At 44.3% G+C, this 21,667-nt stretch overlaps 1 protein-coding gene across 11 annotated transcripts in view; it reads right to left on the bottom strand.

Moving 5' to 3' along the window:
- The window catches only part of CCDC180 (coiled-coil domain containing 180), a 98,575-nt gene that overhangs the window by 17,394 nt on the left and 59,514 nt on the right, over window positions 1–21,667 (bottom strand). For all 11 annotated transcript variants that reach the window (XM_063714325.1, XM_054520314.2, XM_063714326.1 and 8 more), the window contains 7 exons: window positions 15,601–15,827; window positions 11,684–11,859; window positions 9,887–10,067; window positions 8,630–8,776; window positions 4,501–4,645; window positions 4,206–4,322; window positions 1,492–1,590 (listed from right to left, as the gene is read on the bottom strand). In XM_063714325.1, coding sequence (XP_063570395.1) covers window positions 1,492–1,590; window positions 4,206–4,322; window positions 4,501–4,645; window positions 8,630–8,776; window positions 9,887–10,067; window positions 11,684–11,859; window positions 15,601–15,827 — 1,092 coding nt within the window. The remainder of the gene's footprint in view (window positions 1–1,491; window positions 1,591–4,205; window positions 4,323–4,500; window positions 4,646–8,629; window positions 8,777–9,886; window positions 10,068–11,683; window positions 11,860–15,600; window positions 15,828–21,667) is intronic.

The raw sequence follows: 21,667 nt of genomic DNA, 5'->3' as shown, positions 1-21,667 counted from the left end.
GTTACAGCTGATTAACCTCATCTTCCCCCTGCTCCTCATTAGGGGGTTCATAAGGGAGATCAGGCAAGTCACAGGCAAAATATAGGAGCCACCCTTCCTCTGCACATCTGCACTGCAAGGCAAGTAATCTCAGTGGATGTGTAGAAACAAGTGCATGCATATACATAACAGGGTTTAGAGTGCCTCAGTGCAAAATGAGAATACTGAGAGGGACATTTATCCTGCAAACTATGCTTTGTAAGTGTTTACGCTTTTTTCAAGAGTCATGCAATATACTATATAAGAAAAAGCAATAAAGACAGAAAAATAAACGTCCTCTCAGTGCTAATAATAGAACTGCAACTCAGAGTCACTGAAATGGTAGAGAAAAGACAGAGAATGGTGAGGAGAAAGCTTCCCACTCCAGAACCTTCAGGCTGGGGTGTCTGGTTCTGGGAGCAGCTGGCTGGACTGTTCAGGAATGGTTCCCTGGTGTGACCTGGGTGACAGGCCAGGGGAGACCGAGCTGAGCAAGTTTAAGTCATTTGCCCGGAGTTGAACCCGTAGATTCAGGAAGAGAACTCCTGATGTCCCCCATCATTGAAGGGTGTGCTGTCATTCACTGGGGGACACAGTCGTGCACTCATGGCAGAAAAAGCAGCACGTAGACATCCAGAGACCTACTCTGAGGATCAGGGCCAGGCGAACGCTTGGAACCACGCTCCCCACAAACTCTGTTCCAATTCTGACTTTTCATACTTTAAACAGAGAAAACCAGTTTCTGTGCTACGATCAAAAGAAGCAAGTGAGGCCGGATGCGATGGCTTACATCTGTAATCCCAGCACTTTGGGAGGCTGATGCGGGCGGGTCACTTGAGGTCAGGAGTTTTGAGACCAGCCTGGCTAACATGGTGAAACCCTGTCTCTACTAGAAATACAAAAATTAGCCGGGCATGGTGGCAGGTGCCTGTAGTCCCAGCTACTCGGGATGCTGAGGCAGTATAATCACTTGAACCCGGAGGCAGAGGTTGCAGTGAGCTGAGATTGTGCCACTGCCCTCCAGCCTGGTGACAGAGTGAGACTTCGTCTCAAAAAAAAAAAAAAAAAAAAAAAAAAAGCAAGTGGAAAGTCAAACAAAAAGTGGCTGTTCAGGGGGCAGGGCCCTGCTTCTGTTATGCATCTGGGACTGAGTTCTCCTTACAGCAAGAGACACCTGGTGACATCCCAAGGGAGTGAGGTCAGAGGAAGCCAGACTCAGGCCTCCCCCATCACTAGACGCTGCTCCATGCTTGCCTGGGAGGGGTTGGGGGTGGAGAACAGTGGCTGCTTTCTCTTTTGTTCCTTTCTTGATTCCATGAAACAGGGGTTAAGTAGGAAGGCTCAGAGATGTCCCCCCACCCCACCAACCTTGTGCTGGAGAAATCCTATACACACATGTAAGTTTATTTCACATTTATGACTTTAGCATGATATATCTTTATTATTCACATGCAGAATCTATTGAACACTTACGGTTTTCTCTCCCCTGGACTCTTGACAAGTTTTTATCTTGTTCTGAAGCTGTTGCAGAGAGAAATTTAATCCATTTGTTTGCGAATTGGATTTTGCCACCTAGAAAACCAGAGGTTCTGAGATTTTGTTTCTAGAATACATATTGTGATCTGGGAAACGTTCTGTGAAACATACCATCTGAGAAACTGATTAAGCACTGAAAAAAATGAAATCAGGGAAAAATATGCAGGTTTACCAGACATTGATACGAATTAAAAAGATTTTTCCCCTCTCAAATAAGTAAGGTTCAAGCAAAATTGGCACCCCAGAATGTGGTGAGGGAGTTGGGAGGACAGGCTCCGCTTTAGCAGGGCCAAGGCTGTAAAGACTCCCTGGAAAGCTTCGAGAGCCATAGAAAGGTCATGCTCTGACTGAGGACTGTGGCTTCCATGAGGCGCCCTAAGGATGCATGCAGTCAGATTGTCCTGGCAAGTGCACAGGCTCTGCTCCAGCAGTGCAGAGCCAAGGCTGTAAAAACTCCCTGGAAAGCTTAGAGAGCCATAGAAAGGTCATGCCCTGACCCAGGACTGTGGCTTCCAGGAGGTGTCCGAAGGATGCAGTCAGACTGTCCTGGCAAGTGCACTTCTCACAGCATCACCTTTCATAACAAGAAGCAAAATTCACCAAATGTTCCTCCAGAAAGGAATGCTTAAGTAAAAATGTCAACACATCCATGACAGAGAAGCCATCAAAATAGTGTCTTTGCAGAATATTTAAAGATTATACAGCTTATAAAACTGGTATAAATAGCAAACAGCCAATTTTGGCATATCCCCATCTTTTCATGTATAGGAAAAAAACTTAAAAAATGAATTGAAATCTTAAACGGGGTTATGCTGTGTAGCAGAATTACAGTTTACTCTCTGTTTTGTATTTGTTCATATTCTCAGTATTGTCCATGATGGAAATGTATTTTGTTTATTACAGGTGTTAGATATTTTGAAATGCAACCCCTGTACACTGTGAACAGTCCCCAGATAGCTCAGAAAAAAGAATCAGTGCCAGCACCAGCTGGAGGCCCATTAGGAATATACTCCTCAAACAAGAGTGTGGTGACATGCCCTGGAGCCGTGGGCTCTGCTCCCTGCAGCTGCCTCCTGCTCCTTCTGGAATGACTGGAAGCCAGTCCTGAGAGGTTCATCTGGGGCCTCCACCAGAGCCTACCTTTATTGAGGATTCACTATGCTCCAGGGACTATGTCATGAGTTTAGCACATATCAGCTCCTTTATTGGTGCCATAATATTAGGAATTGCTTTTATGATTCCCATTTCACAGACAGATGAATTAAATGCTTCCTGGGGTGAAATGGGCAGGAAGCTGGGTCTGGAGTCCCTATCTCAGAGCCTGAGATGCCAGCAAACCCTTCTTTTATCGAACTGCACTTGCCACTCCCAAAAGACAAGTCTGTCCTCACCTCGGCTTGTCCTAGCCCTAGTGGGTCCTCAAACATTGCTCCCTGAATGGGCATTGACCTATGCAGATAACCCAGGCCCTTCATTTCCAGTGTACCCCAAGTCCCTCCCATCCCACTTCCACTCAGCTCTGGAATCAGAATGTGTCCCTGCTGACATTGTGCCCAGGCCATGATTCTCTCCCCATCAGCCTCGCACTTCTGCCTCACTCCTACCCACCTCCAGCCTTTCTGTGGTCAGCAGCCAGGACCCCCACCCTCCAAGTGCAGCCCTAAGCACACAGCCCCACCCGAACCCTTCCCAGGCCCCCACTGTCTGCCCGCTGGTGCTCTCCAACCACAGAGCTCCCCACTCTCTCCTTCGCACTCTTGCAGTCCTGGGCTCCAGCCCCCTGGATTTTCTCCATCATCTCTCCAGAATGTTTCACTCCCTACCGCCCACCTGGCTGGTTCCTACTTCTCCCTCAAGCCTCTGGAATCTCCACTTTCTTAGCCCAGGTTAAGTCCTCTGGCCCCTCAATCCCCACGCAGCTAACTTCTCCTTCTGTTGCATAGATGGCCTGTTTGTGGTTAAGGCCATAAGCTCTGGTGTCGGTCAGACCTGGGTTCACATTTTGACTTTACCCTTTAAGAGCTCTGTGTTCCTACCTAAGTCACTAAAATACTGTCTCAGTTTATCTCTAAAATGGAGATAAAAAACAGTACTTGCCTCCTATAGTTCTTGTGAGGACTAACACAGCTAATCAAAATAAGTTGCTTAGCAGGATGCATGGTGCTCAATAACTAGTAAACATTAGCAGTTATTAAGATTTTATTTTTGGCCAGGCGCAGTGGCTCATGTCTGTAATTCCAGCACTTTGGGAGGTTGAGGCAGGAGGATCGCTTAAGCCTAGGAATTCAAGATCAGCCTGGGCAACATAGGGAGACCCCATCTCTACAAAAAATAGAAAAAATTGGCTGGGCATGGTGGCGTGTGCCTATAGTCCCAGCTACTTGTGGGACTGAGGTTGGAGGATCTCTTGAGCCCAGGAAGTTGAGGCTACAGTGAGCTGTGTTCATGCCACTGCACTCCAGCCTGAGCGACAAAGCAAGACCCTTGTCTCAAAAAAAAAAAAAAAAAAAAAGATTGTGTCTGTCTTCCTGGCTGGAGAGCAAGTCCCACGCACGAGACAGAGACCACAATGGCCTCCCAGCACCGGGGACAGTGCCTGGTGTGCAGGTGTGTGTGATAAAGATCCTTGATGAAGAATGAATCTATCCTACCTGGCACTTGATTTTCACTTGCAGATTCGTCAGCAACCGCTGGATTTTCTCTATGAAAATAAGGTCCACAGACAGGTTATGGAATTTGCTTTCAAACTTGTTGATGACATCATTGGCCTGTACAGAGAGATAAAGGGTAAAGGACAGGGGTTTAATTTGGACCTTTTGGACTCTGAAAGAGGAGGGGGACAGGCCCAGTGAATGGTTGGATGGAGGGCTTGGCCCTCCCTTCAGAGGGAGTTGAGCAAGGGATACTGTGGAACCGGTTGGCCTGGGGCCTGGCTGGGGGCCCTACCTGGTCCAGGTACTCGTTCTCCATCTTCTCCATGTTGAGCATGATGACACTTTCAACCAACTCTATCCGGGCAGCTTCCTTCTCCAGTCGGCAACACAGTGAATTGATTTCTTTAGGAGAAAAGTTGCCTCCCTCTGAAAACAATCTGAAAATAATCAAAGAGAAATAAAAGCCACAGATCAGACCTGAGAGTTCTCATCTATCCCAAATACTGTGGCTGACATACACTTTTCATCTAGGCTTCCAGTTAGAGTTCAAGATGTGGGAAAATGAATGCAGATAGCTTAAGGACAGGAGTAGGATTCATAAATGGTGCAGAATTTCCATTTTTGTCAGTTCATCAGGTTGGAGACTCTAACAGACCCAACTGAAACAAAATTCGAAATAAAAATAGCTTTCTTGGAACTGTGTAAAGGTAAGAATTCCACATGAACTTGCCAGGCGCAGTGGCTCATGTCTGTAATCCCAGAAGTTGGGAGGCTGAGGCAGGAAAATCACTTGAGGCCAGGAGTTCAAGATTAGCCTGGGCAGCCTGACCCTGTCTCTACAAAAAGTAAAAAAATTAGCCAGGTGTGGTGGCATGTGCCTGTGATTCCAGCTACTTGGGAGGCTGAGATGGAAGGATTTCTTAAGCCTAGGAGGGAGAGGTTGCAGTGAGCCAAGATTGCGCCACTGCACTCCAGCCTGGCTGACAGAGTAAGATTCTACCTCAAAAAAAAAAAAAAAAAAAAAAAAGAATTCCAGATGAAGTGAAACTAGAAGGAGCTTGGAATGTGGGCAGCACCAGCACCAGAAGCCAAGACTTTGCACCAGAGACTTGGAGTTTCAGTCTTGATGACTGCACAGGTGAAGAGATAGCCTAGAGCTGGATCCAGAGGACAACCTTTGCATTATAAGACTGAGGAAGAAATGAACCCCACCAGATACCAGGACTCTTGCCTGTCTAGATCCAAGGGCAAAGAGGAAAGAAAAGATCTCTGTCCCCTGAAAATTCATCACACAAACTAGACTTCACATACATTTACAAAATGAATTCATGTTCTCTGGAGTGACCCAAAAAACCTCAAGCAGAGATTTCTAATTGGTCCTGGGTAGGTAGTGCTCCCTGGCTACCCAGCAGAAACAAATAAGGATTCTCTCTCAAGGAATGCAATGTCCACTCCAGGCCTCAAAGAATGCCACAGATAAAGTCCCAAGGAAAATTAGTGACTCGTAGTTTTAAAAATTGATAAGGAATCAAGATACCAGATACCATGCATGAGAAACAGTAAAACAATAGAGAACAGAAACAGACCTCCCCAAAACCCTTAGATATTAGAAATATCAGATATAGACTATAAAATAACTAGGGTTAAGACGTTTAAAGGAATAAAAAGTAAGCTTCAAAATATGAAGAAGAAGCAGGCAGTTTTGAAAAAGTATCAAATGTAATTATAAACGGGCAGAGAGTGGTGGCTCACACCTGTAATCCCAGCACTTTGGGAGGCCGAGGCGGGTGGATCACTTGAGGTCAGGAGTTCAAGACCAGCCTGGCCACTATGGTGAAACCCTGTCTCTACTAAAAATATAAAAATTAGCTGGGCATTGTGGCACATGCCTGTAGTCCCAGCTACTCGGGATGCTGAAGCAGGACAATCACTTGAATCCAGGAGGTGGAGGTTGCAGTAAGTGGAGACTGTGCCTCAGCATTCCAGCCTGGGTGAGAGAGCAAGACTCTGTCTCAAATATATATATATATGTATATATGTGTATATATATATACATATGTATGTGTATATATCTACAAATGGAAACTATAATAATTAAAATTGAAAACTCAGTGAATAGATTTGCAGGAGGTTCAACACAGTTACAGAGTGAATCAGTGACTAGGAAGAATAATATAAAGAAATTAGCTAGAATGAAGCTAAAATATACAAGACAGATGCAGAGATAGGCAAGGTAGAGATGATTAACATGTCAAATTATAGTTCTAGTTTTCACTACTTTCCAAATTTTCTTTAAAACTTCTATTTTTAGAATCAGAAAAATCTTAATAATATTTAAAACAAATGCAAGCTTTGCAGATACTGACATGCAACGTGCCCACTCTTGGGGCTCAGAAAATGAAACCAAAAATGTGCTGCTTTGAACTTCAAACTGAGAGTACCTGGGGAGCAGCAAATGCAGGGAAGAGCTTTCTCTAAAGTTCACCTGTCTACCTGAAGGCTGGATCCTCCAGAAGATATTCAACTGTTGTGAATCCCTTCCCCAGATATCTCATCAACCAGGAGAAACTGATGCATAGTTGTAGGAAGGAAGACTGGAGTTGACACCAGAGCCCAGACAGAATTGGTCCCAGGCTATTGTCTGTTCTTTGGGTCCATTAATCTCCCCTAAACATCATTTACCCTTCCTCTAAAATTTCCTACATCTCCCATTTCTCACTCTCCTATGAAGAGGCTATTTAAGCTTCAACCACCTGGTCTTTGTTTGAGTTTCAAACTTTGTGTGACACCTACACACTTGCATGTTAATAAATTGGTTTCCCATTAATCTGTTTATCATCTTTATTGTTTGTTGTTGTTGTTTTGAGATGGAATCTCACTCTGTCTCCCAGGCTGGAGTGCAGTGGTGTGATCTCAGCTCACGGCAACCTCCGCCTCCCAGGTTCAAGCAATTCTCCTACCTCAGCCTCCCAAGTAGCTGGGATTACAGGCGTCTGCCACCATGCCCAGCTAATTTTTGTATTTTTAGTAGAGACAGAGTTTCTCCATGTTGGCAAGGCTATTCTCGAACTCCTGACCTCAGGTGATCCGCCCGCCTCGGAATCCCAAAATGCTGGGATTACAGGCTTGAACCACTGTGTTCGCCCTTGTTTTACTGGCTCAAATTGTTGAAACTTCAGGGGTGGAAAGGAAGTTCCTTTACTCCCTACATCACCATGATTCAGTGATGCTGGTAGTGGCGGGCTGTGGGTCAGCATGTATACTAGGATTCCATTTCTGTACAAAACTAACAATTTTTTGCTCACGTATACGTAAGTACAGGCACATAGAAAATATATTTTTGGAGGGCTTCCACTTTGTACTTTATATACAATCTGTGTTTGATTATGCTCTAATGATTAAAAGATTTGTGATTTTTAAAATAGCATAAGCCTTAAAAAATAAATACAGCCTTTCAAAAATGTCAAAGACTAAATCTACGATTACTTTCATCCAGGATTAAGATTGCAGGGGTAAAAATAAGGGGAAAGAATGGCCAATAAACACATGGAAAGGTTAACAGCATTAATCGTCAGGGAAATGCAAATCAAAACCACAACATAGAAACACCTCACACCCATTAACAGGTCTATTATAAAAAACAAAAAACACCAGAAAGTACAAGCGTTGGTGATAATGTAGAGAAACTGGAACCCTTGTGCATTGCTGGTGAGAATGAATATGGTGCAGCTGCTGTGGAAACAGTGTGATGGTTCCTCTCAAAGTTAAACATAGAATTACCATTTAATCCAGCAATTCCACTTCTAGGAAATACCCAAAATAATTAAAACCAGGACCTTGAACAGGTATTTGTACACCAATGTTCCTACCACCATTATTCACAATAGCCAAAAGATGGAAACAACCCAAATGCCCATCAAAGATGAATGGGTAAACAAAATGTGATATATACACACAATGGAACATTATTCAGCCTTAAAAAGGAATGATTTTGTGACACATGATACATGATACATGGATGAACCTTGAAGACACTATGCTAAATGAAATGAGCCAGACAAGAAAAGGACAAATATATGATTCCACTTATACGAAGTACCTAGAGGTTTCAAATTCATAGAAACTGAAAGGAGGATGGTGGTTGCCAGGGGCCATGGGGAAGGAGGAATGGGGAGTTCTTGTTTAATGGTACAGAGTTTCAGTTTGGGAAGATGAAAAAGTTCTGGTGACCAGTGGTGGTGATGGTAGCACAACAACCAGGATATCCTTAATGCCACTGATCTGTGCACCTAAAAATGGTTAAGATGTTAAGTTTGATGTTATGTATATTTTGTCAAAACTAAAAATTAAGGGGGAAACAAGACCACATCCCAATAGAGAAACTCAGGTGGCCTGAAGAGGCCCTGGACACTGGCTCCCACCTGCAGTGTCTGATGAACTCAATATTTGAGTAACGGAGTTTGCCCAGACTCTCCTCCAAGTACTGCCGGAAGCTGCGCAGGGACACCTGGGTGACATCAACATAGCTAAGCAACTCCTGGTGCAGTGTGTTGCTGAGAGTGACCAGCCTGTGGGAGACAGAGGAGGAACAGGACAGTGATGAGGGACAACCTTGGGGGACAAGGGAGGGGCAGGTGGTGATGGTGATCAGCCTGAGGGACAAGGGAGGGGCCGGTCATGATAATGACCAGCCTGGGGACACAGGAGGGACAGGTGGTGATGGTGAGCATCCTGGGGACATGGGAGGGGCAGGTGGTGATAGGTGACCTTCCTAGGGGCACAACACTGACGGGTGACCAGTTTGGGGGGCATGAGAGGGGAGGGTGGTGACCTGGGCCTGAAAGGACAACCTGGGAATCTATTTGGGCTCCACAAGCAGTGCCCAGCTACCCAGCTTCTCTGGGTAGCAAAGGTGGCAGTAGAAGGAAGTTCAAAATTCCAGTGTCTGCAGCACACATTCTGGGTGTGCTGGATCAGAGTACATCAAATTGGTGAAAGAATCCCAGAAGATCCTACTGGTTTGTCCCTACTCCAGTGGGCTGTGTCTGACCCCCAGCAAGGTGGCTCCTGCACCCATGATACCCCAAAAGAGTGCCCTGCGAGTGTCCTCTTTACAACCAAGTCCACCAGAAACAGCTGTCCCTCATGTGCCTGATGGCTGCGTAGACACTTGCCAGTCTCCTTCCTGTGACCCGCCTGAGGCCTCCATCTCATAACCCAAATGGCCTCTCTGGAGCCCCTTGCTCTGCCCTGAGCACACTCCTACACTGAGCTGGGCCAGTGCTCTTTCACTGATTGTGGAATTCAACCCTCTCCCATCTTTCTCCATTCAGGGCTCCTCTGAGTTCATCTTCAATGCTGCCTCCTGCAGGAAGCCCTCCCTGATTTTTCCTGAGGGGAAGTGGTCTTCTCTACCACTGATATTTCACAGCACATGGTGTGCACCCTTGCATGCTGCCTGTGTATATTCTTTACTCTCTGGCTGCTCACTCCCTGCCCTCCCAAGCAATATTCCACACAGAGTTTGACTTGACTCTCTTGAAGAGTTTAACTCAAAAGAAGGCTCTGGAGGTGCCTTCTGCTTTTTGTCTACAGGGAGGAGGGCTCCTTTGAAAGCAGCAGCCAAACTGGGATTCCAGAGCCACATGGCTGGGGTGGAGACTCCCAGGACCCCTTACTTTTGGCTCCTGGTGGCATTCAAGAAGATGTGTTCCATGTCATAGATCTTAAGGCGGAAGTTTTTGCTCCTCACGTTTTGCTCTTCTTGGAACTGGCAGAACATCAGCCGCTTCTTCTTCAGCGTCTCGATCACCCCAGCACAATGGCTGTCCAACCGCTCTTGATGAAGCAAAAGCTCGGCTGAAAAAGGATTAAGAGAGCTGGGGCCCCGGGACCTGATTCACCTCAGCACATTGCTTTCCTGGAACAAGGCCCGCCTGCTGCCTCTTCCGGGCCAGCTGCAGAACAGGAACGATTCAGGTCAAGGCCCCTTGTCCTGCCCCTGTTGCCTTCATCAGGGCTTGGGCTGGAGAGGAGGCCTGGCCATGAGCAGGGAGCTTCTGTTTGTGGAGACACCCTGCCTGGAGCAGAGGGAACAGAGCTAGGAAGATGGAGAGTCTGGGGAGCAGCTGAGTAGCAGGCAGGATGGGCAGGGGGTGTTGGGGAGGGCTGAGATCTAGGTGAGAGGGTCTGGTGGGTAAGAGCAAGTACAGCACTGAGCAGTCTGAGTTTGCTCCTTAACATCAGCGGATACTTATGTCCAGTGAGCCTGAATTCCAACTGTCTTCCAAGGTGGAGTGGCAAGAACAAGGACTGGGCTTCCAGGGCTCCATCATGGGCCTTTAAATGAGCAGAGAGTCCCTAGACCCCCCCCACCCCTACCACCTCCCGTCTGATCCCACTATCGTCTGAAGTGGTGGAAGTGCTGTGGTCTCAGCTCTGCCAAAAATGAATGGTGAGATGCTGGGACTTCGCTTCTCTGGCCTTGTTTTCCACACTGTCTATTGGGTCAGGGGCCCTGGGAAAGAAAGGGAGCCAGCCTTCAGGGAGGTTTTACTCAGTGCGCATAGAATCCTTTTTATTCCTCAGTGCATTTAGCACACACGTTTTCCAGATGAGAACAATGAGGTTCCAAATGCCACACAAGTTGCCTGAGCCCACAAACGCTGGGATTCAAGGCCAGTTGTCAACTTGCACAACTCTTTCCCTGCTCCAGGAATAGGAGTTTGCATGGGTTAGTGACGGGGCTCTCTGATAGCTCTAAAGGGCTTTGAAGGAGTTGGAGTATAATTTGGGTGAAAAACCAACAGAGGTCATTGAAGGATCCTACTGAAAACATGCCCCCCCGCTCCGCATGAACAGAGTCCACCACATAGGTGTGAAATGCATGTATTTTTAAGTATGATAAATGATAAAGTAGAAATAATGGCTACCACTTTTGGAGGCTGTATCTTGTACGAGGTGTTCATGATTCCTTACTATACCATTTTAAAAGGGTTTATCACCACCTCCTTAACACCTCTATCAACCCCTTCTGCAGGTGAGAGAGGAGTCAGAGAGGTCAGGTAACCTGTACAGGGTCACACGGTCACAGGAGTTGAAACTGAGAGCTCTAATCCCTGAGCTATGAGCTTGCCTCTAGAACATCCACCATGCAGGTGTGTATCTGACAGGTGTATGAGCAGATCTGCGTTCCAACAGCTAAAACAGTACAACACTCTTTGTTTTCAACTATAACACCCTCTTGAAAAAAAAATGGAAATGAGAAAAAAATCTCACAGGAGGATTCTGAGTACTACCTTTTTCTGCAAGCCTCAGAGGTGCGAACCCTCATGTACATCTTCCATGGTGTGATGAGAACATGCTAAACATTGCATGGTACAAACTGGGGCAGCTAATGAACATGGAGCCGCAGTGAAGCAGACGCTGAAGAAGGGGCTGGGGGCAGGGCAGACATTCCCAGGCAGCGTCTGTACCTGCCCTGACGTTGTGGATGTCTTTTTCAATCTTCTGGGCTCTTGGCTGGTGCAGGTTCAGACGCAGCTCCAGTTCTGAATCCAGCTCATTGATTTTGGTGGCCACGGTGACCCGGGTGTTGAGGGAACACTGGTCAAACCACTTCTCGAGGTGCTCGAAGAAGCCAGCTCGAAGTCTGAGGGAGAGACCAGCCAGGGTCAGCCCTGCCAGCAATCATGACCCATGAGAGGCCTTTCCATATGGAGACCCAAAGTGCTTCCCCCTTTCCCTCATTCTTCATTTCATTTCCCAGGTACACTGCATTTCACTGTGTAAATGGACCATTACTCTTTTAACCATACCACTGCTGGAGGACATTATGTATGTCAGATGTAGAAGTGTTTCTTTGGATAAATGATCTTGAACTGGAATTGCTGAATCAAAGGTTAAAATACATTTGTGGTTTTGGCAGATATGGCCAAACTGTTTTCCACTAGAAGGCAATTTGTATTCTTATCAGCAATGTTCCTATTTCTCCACAGTCTCAGAGTATATTGTCAGACGTCTAAATTTGACAACTTTGTCATATTGTGATTGAGACTGAGCATATTTTCATGTGCTTAAGATTATTTAGTTTGGGCACTGTGGCTCATGCCTATGATCCCAGCACTTCGGGAGATGGAAGCAGGAGGATTGCTTGAATCTAGGAGTTCGAGACCAGCCTGGGCAACATGGTGAGACCCCATCTGTACAAAATATTTTAAAAATTAGCTGGTCATGGTGACATGTGCCTATGGTCCCATCTACTCAGGAGGTTAAGGCTGCAGTGAGTCATGCCACTGAACTCCAGCCTGGGCGACAGTGAAACCTTGCCTCAAAAAACCCCAAGAGTATTTAATTTCTCTTTCTGTGTACTGTCCCTGAATGTCTTTTGCCCATTTCTCTGTTGTGAATAGCTGTTCTTTTTTTACAAATCAATTTCTAGGAGCTCTTCATATACTAGGGACATGAAGGTCATTGACTTTGATGTGAGTTGCAAATGTTGCTTCTCAGCTTATCATTTCTTCCTTTTAAAAATGTATAGTACTTTTTTGGCCATGTATTGTTAAGATGTCAGTTTCCAAAAACTGATCTATAGATTCAATGCAATAACAAGAAACAACATCACAGATGTCTTATGGAAACTTGAGCTAATTTTAAAAATTATGTAGAAATACAAAGAGCCAAGAATAATGGAGGGAGAAGACTAAAGGTGGAGGACTTACACTATCAGATATTAAGACTTAGTGTAAAGCTGTAGTAATAAAGCAGCGTGAAGTCATTGGATAGACACATAGAGAACTAGAAAAGACACGTCGCAGAGCAGTAGGGGAGAGGAGAGTCTCCTCATTAAGTGACTCAGGATCAACTGGTTATCTGTATGGGAAAGAAGTGAATCTTGACCCCTATTTCACACCGTAAACAAAAAATCAGTTCCAGGTGGATTTTAGATGTTAATATGTAAGTTGAAAACAATAACATTTTAAATATATAACATTGGAGAACATCTCCATGTCCTTGGGGGTAAGGCACAAAGTAAATTAACCCTAATTTAAAAATTGATGAATTGGACCTTATTAGAAACAAGAACTTCTGTTCGTTAAAAGATATACCTTGAAAGAGAGTTTGAAAAGGCAAGCGCAGAGAGGGGATGAACATTTGCCATTTATTTATCTGACAAAGCCTTATATAGAATATATAATTGAATTTTTTTTGAGACGGAGTTTCACTCTGTCTTCCAGTCGGGAGTGCAGCAGCACTCTCTTGGTTCACTGTAACCTCCGCCTCCCAGGTTCAGGCGATTCTCCTGCCTCAGCCTCCTGAGTAGCTGGAATTACAGGCACACACCACCATGCCCGGCTATAGAATATATAATTAATTCCCATAAATTAATTAAAAAAGACAGAAAATCAACCAGAAAAATAATAGGCAAAAGATTTTGCTAGGCATTTCCCAAAAAGATAACCAAATGGCCCAATGAGTATTTTAAAAGGTATACAATATCATACTCATTAGAAGAATACATATTAAAACCACAATGAAACACCACTATAACTATATCAGAACAGCTAAAATAAAAACCACTGATAATATCACTGACGTTGTGGAGCAACTGAAGTTCTCATATGCTGTTATAAACTGTAAAACTGTTAAAAACCACTTTTGAAAACTGCTTGGTAGTATCTTTTGGCTGTACCTCCTAAAGACGGATATGGACACACACACTCTGTGAGTCAACAGTTCCACTCTTAGTTCTATATGTAACAGAAATATACACATATATTCACCAGAAGACTTGTACAAGAATGTTCAGAGCAACATTATTGGTATACGCCCAAATTGGAAAGACCAAATGTGTATCAGTAAATTGGATTAATAAAATGGATAATTTTTTTTATAACGGGATACTATACAGAAATAAAAACTGAACTCTAGCCACATTCAATAATATATATGTCTCATAAACATAATAAAAGTGAGTTCTGTAAGACTTAATTTAGACAAAGTTAAAAAAATAAGCAAAATAAACTCAGAAGTTATAATACTTGTTATCTTTGGGGAAGAGAGAGTGGTGACTTGGGATGGGTACATTTGAGGGTTGGTAATGGTTCTATTTCTTGTGGGCTTTGGGTATCAACTGTGTCATATTTGGGCAATTCATTGAGCTATTCACTTATGATTTTCATACTTTTATGAATGCATGTTATCCTTCAGTATGCAAACCCAATCAGTTGGACAGATAATTTTTTTTCTGGTTAGTCATAAGGCCAGATAGCATAGTGGCTGGTGCAAGATTCTGGAGTTACAGGGTCTGTCTGGATTCATATCTTGGATCAAACTGCTTCCTGTCCTGGAGATCTAGGCCAAATGACTAACTCTCTGAGCCTCAGTTTCTTCATCTGTAAAATGGAGTTAAGTATGGTACCTCTCTCACAGTTATTAAGGGGATTAAATACACTCAGTAAATAATAGCTCCTGTGATAGTCCTTGCTGACCTTTGTCCTATCTGCTATGGAGAGGGCAGATGATGGCCTCTGGTAGAGGAAGGAGAGGGATGAAGTTTGAGTCAAGAGACATTTCCAAGGTGAGATGCTGCTGAGGTGTAGGAGAAAGAGCCCAAAGGCCTGATTGCACTCCATTCATTCCTTGTCTCCAGCCTCCTGCCCATGTTACATACGGGAGGTGAATGAACCAGGAGATCTCTAGCTGATGAGCCCTCCTATGACGTTGTAGAGGCAGGAGGACAATGAGAATGCCATCCAAAAGGCAAACACAAATGTCCACATTTGATCCAAACTCAAACACAAAGGCCCAGAAACTTGGGAGTTAGGGGAAGTAAATTCTCAGTGGTGGGATTATGGGTCATTTCTCTATTCTTCATTGTTCTTATATTTTCTGCAACAAAACTCTTTGGTAGTATCTTTTGGCCATGTCTTCTAGCGATGGGCATGGATATACTCTATGAGTGAACAGTTCCATTCTTATATTTTGCACATATTGAGTACAAAATACCATACATGAGATATTTATATTTATGGTGTATATCTATAGAATTAAAATAGAAAAAGAAAAGAAGCCTATGATTACAGATGTACCAGGAACTAGAACCAAAAAGTATCTGTCAGGGAAAACACTGTATCTTATCTCCAAGGCCCAAGCCAGCAGATAGCCTCCTCAGGTGGGTGCAGGGGGTCACTCTCACAGAAGATATCTGTGACTGCAAATAATTCCTGGATTTTGCCATTTTATATTGTGTTTCTCACCCCTACCTTCCTTCAGTTACCTACATTTTTTTCTTTATCCAACTGATATCAGCCCAATCCTTTTTTTTTTAATATTTCACCTTGTTAACAAAACTCAGAACAACAGGATGAGAATAAAATAGTTCTTTACTCACTGTTTTTTAATTTCTAAAATTAGTCTCGATGGAATTGTCACTTGTTCTATGAACTTGGCACTGGAAGTGTCATTGATGAACATGGCTGAGAAGGTGGAATGGGACTTCCTGCAATGCTCTTCTTCTTCCAGGGGTACAAAGACAAAATAAGTGTTTCCACTGGAGATTGTGAAGGACTCCATGTCCTCATAGTATATCTCCTCTAGACCCTCTTCCTTGTCTTCTTCCTAAGCAGGCAACAACACTAAAGTTGACTTGATATCATCAAATGGACTTGGGAATGCCAACCACAGGTTCCTTGATATCAGAGGTTGTAAACCAAATGTTGGGCCAAGATTATGGGCCGAATCTTGCCTAGGTTTCCCCCCCACACACACAGTGCTTTTAAAATTAGGAAGTTCTGCACAAAAATCTGGGTTTCTAATTTCTCTTAAAACATCAGAATATATGTCAATTCTGAGCCTGCATTCCCACATGGCATCTTTAGTTGGAGCTGAGTAATGCCTGCACCAGTCTTCATCATTTGTCATTATTTTACACTTGGTCTCCAGCCTTCTTTTCTATTACATACCTGTGGGCATTTGAGTTTGGGTTTCCTGCTCAAAAAGAAGTCTACAATTTTTCCACAGCAATATACAAAATGATTCTTCTGCAACTCTATGATTATGAAATTCAACTTATTGTTCTGTGATTTTGAATGTGTTTTGAGGACAAGATTTATTTTATGAGAGTTACTTCCCTGCACTCAAAGGAGAGCTCTGTCTGCCAGCTTGGATATGCAGCTTTTGAGAATAGGAAAAGAGAAGAAATAAACAGACCAAGGTGAAGCAAGAGAGTCTAAGTTGATCTATTCAATAAAGAGGAATTGAGAAGGACAGCGAACCAGGGAGGCATAAGGAAAGCCATACAGTTGAAGGTTGAAGAGTGACTTTAGAGTAGGTTGCAGGGATATGAGGAGAGAAAAATGAATTTTAGAAAGCATTGCTGTGGCTGGGTGCAGTGGTTTAAACTGGTAATACCAGCACTCTGGGAGGCTGAGGCAGTGGATCATTTGAGGTCATGAGTTCAAGACCAGCCTGGGCAACATGGTGAAACCCTGTCTCTACTAAAAATACAAAAATTAGAGGTCTGTTCCAAGATGGTTGAATAGGATTGGGAGGCTGAGGCGGCGGATCATTTGAGGTCATGAGTTCGAGACCAGCCTGGGAAACATGGTGAAACCCTGTCTCTACTAAAAATACAAAAATTAGAGGTCCGTTCCAAGATGGCCAAATAGGAACAGCTCCGGTCTGCAGCTCCCAGCATGATCAACACAGAAGATGGGTGATTTTTGCATTTTCAACTGAGGTACCTGGTTCACACCTCATTGGGACTAGTTGGAAAGTGGGTGCAGCCCACAGAGGGCAAGCCGAAGCAGGGCGGGGTATCGCCTCACCCGGGAAGCACAAGGGGTCGGGGGATTTCCCTTTCCTAGCCAAGGGAAGCCGTGACAGACTGTACCAGGAAAATCAGAACACTGCCACCTAAACACTGTGCTTTTCCAAAAGTCTTAGCAAATGGCACACCAGGAGATTATATCCTGCACCTGGCTCAGCAGGTCCCACGCCCACAGAGCCTTGCTCACTGCTAGTCTGAGGTCGAACTGTAAGGCGGCAAGCCTGGCTGGAGGAGGGGCATCCACCATTGTTGAGGATTGAGCAGGTAAACAAAGCGGCCAGGAAGCTTGAACTGGGTGGAGCCCACCTCAGCTCAAGGAGGCCTACCTGCCTCTGTAGACGCCACCTCTGGGGGCAGGGCATAGCTGAACAAAAGGCAGCAGAAACTTCTGCAGACTTAAACGTCCCTGTCTGACAGCTCTGAAGAGAGCAGTGGTTCTCCCAGCACAGTGTTTGAGCTCCGAGAATGGACAGACCGCTTCCTCAAGTGGGTCCCTGACCCCCGTGTAGCCTAACTTGGAGACACCTCCTAGTAGGGGCCCACTGACACCTCATACAGCCAGGTGCCCCTCTGAGATGAAGCTTCCAGAGGAAGGATCAGGCAGCAATATTTGCTGTTCTGCAATATTTGCTGTTCTGCAGCCTCCGCTGGTGAAACCCAGGCAAACAGGGTCTGGAGTGGACCTCCAGCAAACTCCAACAGACCTGCAGCTGAGGGACCTGACTATTAGAAGGAAAACTAACAAACAGAAAGGAATAGCATCAACATCAACTGTAGGGTCCAGCCCCATAGGGCCGGTGGGTCTCTCCCCATGTGCGGAGACGAGAGAGTATAGAAATAAAGACACAAGACAAAGAGATAAAAGAAAAGGCAGCTGGGCCCAGGGGACCACTACCACCAATGTGCGGAGACCGGTAGTGGCCCCGAATGTCTGGCTGCGCTGTTATTTATTGGATACAAAGCAAAAGGGGCAGGGTAAAGAGCGTGAGTCATCTCCAACGATAGGTAAGGTCACGTGGGTCACGTGTCCACTGGACAGGGGGCCCTTCCCTGCCTGGCAGCTGAGGCAGAGAGAGAGAGGAGACAAAGAGAAAGACAGCTTACACCATTATTTCTGCATATCAGAGACTTTTAGTACTTTCACTAATTGACTACTGCTATCTAGAAGGCAGAGCCAGGTGTACAGGATGGAACATGAAGGCGGACTAGGAGCGTGACCACTGAAGCACAGCATCACAGGGAGACGGTTAGGCCTCCAGATAACTGCGGGCAAGCCTGACTAATGTCGGGCCCTCCACAAGAGGTGGAGGAGCAGAGTCTTCTCTAAACTCCCCCGGGGAAAGGGAGACTCCCTTTCCCGGTCTGCTAAGTAGCGGGTGTTGTTCCTTGACACTTTTTGCTACCACTAGACTGTGGTCCACCTGGCAACGGGCGTCTTCCCAGATGCTGGCGTCACCACTAGACCAAGGAGCCCTTCTGGTGGCCCTGTCTGGGCATAACAGAAGGCTTGCACTCTTGTCTTCTGGTCACTTCTCACTGTGTCCCCTTAGCTCCTATCTCTGTATGGCCTGGTTTTTCCTAGGTTATGATTATAGAGTGAGGATTATTATAATGTTGGAATAAAGAGTAATTGCTACAAACTAATGATTAATGATATTCATATATAATCATATCTAAGATCCGTATCTGGCATAACTATTCTTGTTTTATATTTTATTATACTGGAACAGCTTGCGTCCTCGGTCTCTTGCCTCAGCACCTGGGTGGCTTGCCTCCCACAATCAACAAAAAAGACATCCACACCAAAACCCTATCTGTAGGTCACCATCATCAAAGACCAAAGGTAGATAAAAACCACAAAGATGGGGAGAAACCAGAGCAGAAAAGCTGAAAATTCTAAAAGCCAGAGCGCCCCTTCTCCTCCAAAGGATCACAGCTCCTCACCAGCAACAGAACAAAGCAGGATGGAGAATGACTTTGACGAGTTGACAGAAGTAGGCTTCAGAAAGTTGGTAATAACAAAATTCTCCGAGCTACAGGAGGATGTTCAAACCTAACGCAAGGAAGCTAAAAACCTTGAAAAAAGATTAGACGAATGGCTAACTAGAATAAACAGTGTAGAGAAGATCTTAAATGACCTGGTGGAGCTGAAAACCATTGCACAAGAACTACATGACGCATGCGCAAGCTTCAGTAGCCAATTCAATCAAGTGGAAGAAAGGGTATCAGTGATTGAAGATCAAATGAATGAAATGAAGCAAGAAGAGAAGTTTAGAGAAAAAAGAGTAAAAAGAAACAAAGGCTCCAAGAAATATGGGACTATGTGAAAAGACCAAATCAATGTTTGACTGGTGTACCTGAAAGTGACGGGGAGAATGGAACCAAGCTGGAAAACACTCTTCAGGATATTATCCAGGAGAACTTCCCCAACCTAGTAAGGCAGGCCAACATTCAAATTCAGGAAATACAGAGAACACCACAAAGATACTCCTCGAGAAGAACAACCCCAAGACACATAATTGTCAGATGCACCAAGGTTGAAATGAAGGAAAAAATGCCAAGAGCAGCCAGAGAGAAAGGTCGGGTTACCCACAATGGGAAGCCCATCAGTCTAACAGTGGATCTCTCAGCAGAAACCCTGCAAGCCAGAAGAGAGTGGGGGCCAATATTCAACATTCTTAAAGAAAATAATTTTCAACTCAGAATTTCATATCCAGCCAAACTAAGCTTCATAAGTGAAGGAGAAATAAAATCCTTTACAGACAAGCAAATGCTGAGAGATTTTGTCACCACCAGGCCTGCCTTACAAGAGCTCCTGAAGGAAGCACTAAAATGGAAAGGAACAACCGGTACCAGCCACTGCAAAAACATGCCAAATTGTAAAGACCATCAATGCTAGGAAGAAACTGCATCAACTAATGGGCAAAATAACCAGCTAACATCATAATGACAGGATCAAATTCACACATAACAATATTAACCTTAAATGTAAATGGGCTAAATGCCCCAATTAAAAGACACAGACTGGCAAACTGAATAAAGAGTCAAGACCCATCAGTGTGCTGTATTCAGGAGACCCATCTCACATGCAGAGACACACATAGGCTCAAAATAAAGGGATGGAGGAAGACTTCCAAGCAAATGGAAAGCAAAAAAAAGCAGGGGTCGCAATCCTAGTCTCTGATAAAACAGACTTTAAACCAACAAAGATCAAAAGAGACAAAGAAGGCCATTACATAATGGTAAAGGGATCAATTCAACAAGAAGAGCTAACTATCATAAATATATATGCACCCAATACAGGAACACCTAGATTCATAAAGCAAGTCCTGAGAGACCTACAAAGAGACTTAGACTCCCACACAATAATAATGGGAGACTGTAACACCCCACTGTCAATATTAGACAGATCAACAAGACAGAAGGTTAACAAGGATATCCAGGACTTGAACTCAGCTCTGCACCAAGCAGACCTAAAAGATATCTACAGAACTCTCCACCCCAAATCAACAGAATATACATTCTTCTCAGCACCACATCACACTTATTCCAAAATTGGCCACATAGTTGGAAGTAAAGCACTTCTCAGCAAATGTAAAAGAACAGAAATCACAAACTGTCTCTCAGACCACAGTGCAATCAAATTAGAACTCAGGATTAAGAAACTCACTCAAAACAACACAACTCCATGGAAACTGAACAACCTGCTCCTGAATGACTACCAGGTAAATAACGAAATGAAAGCAGAAATAAAGATGCTCTTTGAAACCAATGAGAACAAAGACACAACGTACCAGAATCTCTGGGACACATTTAAAGCAGCGTGTAGAAGGAAATTTATAGCACTAAATGCCCACAAGAGAAAGCATGAAAGATCTAAAATTGACACCCTAACATCACAATTAAAAGAACTAGAAAAGCAAGAGCAAACAAATTCAAAAGCTAGCAGAAGGCAAGAAATAGCTAAGATCAGAGCAGAACTGAAGGAGATAGAGACACAAAAAAACCTTTCAAAAAATCAGTGCATCCAGGAGCTGGTTTTTTGAAAAGATCAACAAAATTGACAGACCTCTAGCAAGCCTAATAAAGAAGAAAAGAGAGAAGAATCAAATAGACGCAATAAAAAATGATAAAGGGGATATCACCATCTATCCCACAGAAATACAAACTACCATCAGAGAATACTATAAACACTGCTATGCAAATAAACTAGAAAAACTAGAAGAAATAGATAAATTCCTGGACACATACTCCCCTCCAAGACTAAACCAGGAAGAAGTTGAATCCCTGAATAGACCAATAACAGGCTCTGAAATTGAGGCAATAATTAATAGCCTACCAACCAAAAAAAAGTCCAGGACCAGATGGATTCACAGCCAAATTCTACCGGAGGTACAAAGAGGAGCTAGTACCATTCCTTCTGAAACTATTCCAATCAATAGAAAAGGAGGGAATCCTCCCTAACACATTTTATGAGGCCAGCATCATCCTGATACCAAAGCCTGGCAGAGACACAACAAAAAAAGAGAATTTTAGACCAATATCCCTGATGAACATCAATGCAAAAATCCTCAATAAAATACTGGCAAACCGAATCCAGCAGCACATCAAAAAGCTTATCCACCAAGAT

The sequence above is a fragment of the Pongo abelii genome, chromosome 13 (genome assembly GCF_028885655.2).
Source record: "Pongo abelii isolate AG06213 chromosome 13, NHGRI_mPonAbe1-v2.0_pri, whole genome shotgun sequence".
In the NCBI taxonomy this organism is placed as follows: Eukaryota; Metazoa; Chordata; class Mammalia; order Primates; family Hominidae; genus Pongo; species Pongo abelii.
This window is presented reverse-complemented; position numbering and strand designations above follow the sequence as displayed.